Below are 5770 nucleotides of genomic sequence, written 5' to 3'. Positions count from 1 at the left end.
TCATTGGAGTCTTCACCGTCAAATCCTTTATATCGCACCGATGTGTGCTTCGGGTCCACGGATCCTTGCACAATTGTGCTCACCGTGCCTAAACCACCTGTTACAGATGTAAGAAGAGTAGGATTTCCTGAGCTTCCTTGGTCTCCTTGACCCGTGGTCAAGTTTGGCCTCGGCTCAGTTCTGGCATGGGCGGAAGAAATGCCCTGCGGTTGGGAAGGTGTTTGAAGTGTATGGGTTACATTCAAGAGGATGGAGTTCAACTCCTCAGGAGAAAAGAAATGTAGTTGGGAAGCTCTGGAGACTTTAGGGCGAGAGCTGATGGTGTGCCTAGGGCAGCATAGCAGAACCGCGTCCAAGCCCTAGAGCCTGGCACACCGGCCAGGCTCAGCCCAGCAGGCTCAGCGCCCGCTGGCGCCCCCAGGAGCGAAACGGACAGGCGGAAGGATCGCTCCCGCCAAGTAACGCTCCTTGCTCCAAGACAAAAGATACGGTCAGGAGACAAAGGGCAGGATCAGAGCATTACCGTCGGAGCCAATGAGAGCGCTCTAGCGTTTGAGGGCGCACGACCCTCCAATCAGCGCCTCTGACCTTGTCTCCTCCAAAAGTGATCTTGTCTGGTACGGACTAGGCAGGAGCGCTAGGTACAAAAGGATGTGCACACAAGACCAGCGAGGTAAGCTCTCTAACCAATCTTGAGAGAACAAACACAAACCCTAAAGTCATCTTAACTTGACCGTCGGAGCGTTCTCCCGGGAACCTCTCCCGAAAAGCGGCTGAGAGCCCTTGTTCTTTGTGATCTTGCAGTTATAATCAGGCAACCAAGAAGATCTCATCCCAGAGTCAGAAGCAAGGTCTCATCTGGGACAAGGTTCCATCATTTGGCACCATCCGTTTGTGAGACGAAGAACACAAACAAAAGCACGAAAGCAAGCATCAATGGCGTTCAACGGTAGTGAGGGACGACCAATTAGTCCCATACGTCCCATGACGACGTTGGACGAAACGCCACCGCCTACAGCGACCAACAGGCCAGTTTTGGGCGAAGGAATTTCTACAACAGCCGCCGGAAATATTTCACAATCGTTGTTTTCTCAGCAAGGAACAACTCCGGTGGAGCTACTTTCGCCTACACAGCTTTAGATGCCACCGTTCTTTGCGCCGCCGCTGCAACAGGCGTGAACAGTTCACTCAACTGCACCTCCATCGAGCCATATTTTCAACCTTTCACCGTCATTCGTAACACCTACATCGTTCCAGACGACTGGTGGACAAAGTTCCACAACGCTACTACCACCATTGGCGCAAACCATGATGAACCATTCACCACCCGTCTACCCGACGGTTGGAGCATGGACTGGACCGACTATCCCCCCAAACAACAGCTTACAAAAGCCGATAATGATCAACCCTGTTACATCCATGCACCCTTTCTCCACTAGCTATCCCCTCCAGTTACCATTCCAGCCATACCCCTTTTATGGACCAAGTCCAGGCTACCTTATGCCCCCACAACATGGAATGAGTTCTCAATACCAGCAAGGGACGTCGACTGCTCCAAACCAGGATGGTTTTTCCCGGAGCGTAACATCTCTGTTTGTTAAAGAGTTGCTGGATTACGAAATACCAAACACTGCAAAACTCCCGACGCTTAAAACGTACAATGGAACCACCGACCCAGATAGCCACATTGATACATATGAATGGACGATGACGTCGCTAAAGCTTAATGAGAAGTTTTGGTGCACATACTTCCCGCCGACGCTCGATGGCAATGCTGACACATGGTTCAAAATGCTACAACCGGGCAGCATTTCAAACTTCGCTCAGCTCAAGTACCACTTCCTCACCAACTTCATGCAGCTACGTAAATACAAAGGTGATTCTCATTCAATTATAGGCTGTGAAAAAAGGGAGGGGGAGACTGTTCGAGAATACTTTACAAGGTTCATAAACGCTACGCTGGATGTACCGGGGCATGACGAAGGGCTCATTGCTGGTGCTTTCACATGGGGACTCCTGCCTGGGCCCCTCTCGCAAAAACTCATAGGAAAGAAGCCTCTAAAACGAGCTGAGTTGAAAGAAAGAGTGGAGCGATACCTACGGCAGGAAGATGGTGAAGCAGCCAAGCAGGCTTACTTGAATGCTATGGTGACTAGACATCACCACCCGACCCACACGGATTTCCCAGGGGGAGGAAGACACTATGGCCAAGCAAGAAGACCACCGCTACGTTTCCGACCATTTATTAAAGACGACAGATGGGGTCGCCGCCCAGAAGTATATGTAGTGTCTGAGAAACAACAGCCAGCCAAGTCGCCTAAGAGTCGGTACTGTGAGTACCACAAAAGCAAAACGCATGATACAGCTAGCTGTTCGATACTAAAGAAGGAGATGGAGGAGAAACAACTTAAGGGAGACCTGGTGGAGGTGGCGCGAAGACTACGCGCCAAATTCGATGCTGAGAACGCCAAGGGTCCACCCCGCGAAGGAGTTCAACCCAAGGTGATATTCATGATACGCAACAAAAGAAGTAGGGAGGAACAGCGGGGCGAGCAAGTCATTGTTAAACCGTCAGCACGCGCGCTCACGTTCTCCATAAAGGATCCCCGGCCGGACGGCTGGAAAGGTGACAACCCTCTGATAATACAGGCATCCATCAAAGACGTAACTATCCATATGGTCTATGTCGACATCGGGAGTTCAGCAGACATCATCTATGAGCATTGTTTCCGGCTCCTTCTGGATCGCTGGAAAGACAATTTGCGACCTACGACGGGTAGACTGGTGGGATTCACCGGCCATAGCTTGTGGCCGTTGGGCACGATCCACCTCCTCTTAACAATCACTAGCCACGACAAGCAGCGGAAGAAGACCGCCCTGATAGACTTTGTGGTCATTCGACACTCGGCGGAGCACAACATCATCTTAGGGAGGACTTCCCTCTTGAAGCTAGGGGCCGTACCTTCAACCATGCATGGGATCATGAAATTCGACACACCAAAAGGCGAAGCCATGATTTTGGCCACCCCACCCAGAGAATTGCGGTGCTATACAGTTATGAAGCCAGCAGAAATAACCAAAGGGCCCAAGAGGCCCAAGGGCAATCCTGCAAAGGGGAAGGAGGTAATCAATGAGGGATACCCCGACCAGCCGGTCAATGTTGGAAGCAACCTCCCAAGCCACACAAGAAGAGCACTGGTCGACCTGCTCAAACGCTACAAACATGTATTTTCTTGGACCCCCACAGATATGGTGGGGGTAGAAAGGAAGGTCATTGAACATAAGCTAATGATCAAACCGGGGGTAAAAGAGGTTAAGCAGAAGAAGAGGGTACAAGGAGGAGACCGTAACAGGGCAATCAATGCAGTAGTGTCTAAGCTGACGGAGGCCGTAATAGTAAGGGAGGCGATGTTCCCAACGCGGATTGCAAACCCAGTTATGGTCCGCAAGCAGGATGGGTCGTGGCGCATGTGCATCTACTTTTCTGATCTAAACAAGGCATGTCCTAAGGATTGCTACCCACTCCCGGAAATCGATCAGAAGGTAGAGTCGCTACAGGGATTTAAGCTAAAATTCTTCTTGGATGCATACAAAGGGTATCACCAGATATTGATGAGCAAAGAAGACGAAGAGAAAACAGCCTTCTATACAGACCATGGCACGTTCTGCTACACCAAGTTGCCTTTCGGGCTAAAGAATGCAGGGGCGACATACCAGCGGCTAGTCGACTCGATATTCGCCAAGCAAATTGGAAGGAATATTGAGGTGTATGTAGATGATATGGTGATTAAGAGTCCAAATGAAGAAAAGATGTTGCAAGACATCGAAGAGACTTTCAAGACATTAGAGGTGGCCAAGATGAAACTAAACCCAACCAAATGCACGTTTGGAGTGGAAGAGGGGAAATTCTTGGGCTACTATGTTACTAGACAAGGCGTCCAGCCCAGCCCGACCAAGGTCGACGAGTTCATCGAGACGCCAACCCCAAAATCTCTTAGAGATGCACAAGGTCTGAACGAGAAGCTCACAGCTCTAAGCAGGTTCATCTCGAAATCTGCCGACAAGGCTATGCCACTGTTCCACACCTTAAAGGGATGCATCGAGAAAAACAATTTCCAATGGACGAATGAAGCTGAGAAGGCGCTCCAGAGAATCAAGGAAGCACTGCACAAGCTGCCGACTCTGGCAACCCCCATCCCTAGAGAAACATTACAAATGTATCTTTCAACATCAGGCAAAGCGATATCATCGGTATTGGCTGTGGAAAGGGAAGGGGAGCAGAGACCGGTATACTTTGTTAGTAGAGCGCTGCAGGGACCATAACTCAACTATCCCACAATGGAAAAATTGGTGCTGGCACTCATCTACGCTGCGAGACGATTAAGGCGATACTTCCAGGCACATCAAATCGAGGTACTCACAAGCTACCCCATTAAACAGATCTTGCTTAAGCCGGAGACATCGGGTCGGCTGGCCAAGTGGGCAATTGAACTAGGAGAGCACGATATAAACTACCGCCCAAGAACAAGTATCAAAGGGCAGGCGCTGGCTGATTTCTTACTAGAAATTCCTGACGGAGGGAACCCGGCGAAAAAAAAGGTGTGGGCAGTTGAAGAGGCCCCTACCAGCGATGGTTCATGGACCCTGTACACGGACGGAGCGTCCAACAGGGAAGGCTCAGGGGCGGGGCTGATCCTGACTAGCCCAGAAGGAGAAGAGGTAACCTACGCCCTCCGTTTCGACTTCCATACATCGAACAACGAGGCGGAGTATGAGGCGTTGCTTGCAGGGTTGCGACTTGCCAAACAGATGGGTGCGAAAGCTATAACAGCACTAACCGACTCAAGGTTAGCAGCGAACCAATTTAATGGGAGTTTCGAAGTAAGAGACCAAAGAATGGGAAAGTATGTAAAGATGGTAAAGCAACTGGTAGGATCATTCGGCCAATTTACAATCAAGCAGATACCCAGAAGTGAGAACAAGAGGGCAGACGCTTTGAGCAAGCTAGCGTCCACTTGTTTTGACCACCTGTCAAAGAAAGTTTTAGTGGAGGTGCTCCAGGAGAGAGGCATTGATGAACAGCAGGTGAACATCTTGACCCCCGCTGGACCCACATGGATGACACCGTTCCGAGAATACCTCCAGAGAGGAGTGTTGCCGGACGACCATGAAGAGGCCAAAAAAATACGTATAAAGGCGCCCTCATACGCAATGGTGAACAGGGAATTGTACAAGAAGGGATTCACGTCTCCATGGCTAAAATGTGTAGATCAAGCCAGGGGGAGAGAGATATTGTAGGAAGCACACTCAGGGCAGGTAGGCGCACACGAAGGGGCGAGGGCTTTGACAGGAAAGGTGCTACGAATGGGGGTATACTGGCCGACGATACATCAAGACGCGGTAGAAGTAACCAAGAAATGTGGGGAGTGTCAGTCTTACGCCCCAGTCCAGGCGAAACCCCCAGCGCCGCTAAGCAACATATCCAGCCCATGGCCTTTCTACCAGTGGGGCATAGACATAGTGGGTCCATTCCCAGAAGCACCAGGGAAACTGAAGTATATGGTGGTAGCCGTGGATTACTTCACAACGTGGATTGAAGCTGAGCCACTGGCATGCATATCTGGGAGGCACATGATAAAATTTGTGTGGAAAAACATCATGACAAGATTTGGAACACCTAAGGTTCTCATCAGCGACAATGGTTTGCAATTCGCTGAGAACCCATTCAGAGAATGGTGCACTGCCAAAGGGATAAGCCAACGCTTCACAT

The 5770-nt window shown here is 50.3% G+C and overlaps 2 protein-coding genes across 2 annotated transcripts; both read left to right on the top strand.

Moving 5' to 3' along the window:
• Positions 1-1308: 1308 nt before the first annotated feature.
• Positions 1309-4323, top strand: LOC145055626 (uncharacterized). The gene has a single exon (XM_079003983.1). It carries the CDS (start codon positions 1309-1311, stop codon positions 4321-4323), a length of 3015 nt encoding a protein of 1004 aa, XP_078860109.1.
• A 15-nt stretch (positions 4324-4338) lies between these two features.
• LOC145055612 (uncharacterized) lies at positions 4339-5298 on the top strand. The gene has a single exon (XM_079003964.1). It carries the CDS (start codon positions 4339-4341, stop codon positions 5296-5298), a length of 960 nt encoding a protein of 319 aa, XP_078860090.1.
• Positions 5299-5770: the final 472 nt, after the last annotated feature.

Source organism: Lactuca serriola, chromosome 5 (assembly GCF_051521515.1).
Source record: "Lactuca serriola cultivar US96UC23 chromosome 5, Lser_US96UC23_V15, whole genome shotgun sequence".
Taxonomy (NCBI): Eukaryota; Viridiplantae; Streptophyta; class Magnoliopsida; order Asterales; family Asteraceae; genus Lactuca; species Lactuca serriola.
The sequence above is the reverse complement of the archived record's forward strand: the minus strand, read 5'-3'. Positions and strand labels throughout refer to the sequence as shown.

Bases quoted from the DNA above. Each gene is read 5' to 3' on its own strand.
- LOC145055626 (XM_079003983.1), top strand. From the start codon at position 1,309: ATGATGAACCATTCACCACCCGTCTACCCGACGGTTGGAGCATGGACT.
- LOC145055612 (XM_079003964.1), top strand. From the start codon at position 4,339: ATGGAAAAATTGGTGCTGGCACTCATCTACGCTGCGAGACGATTAAGG.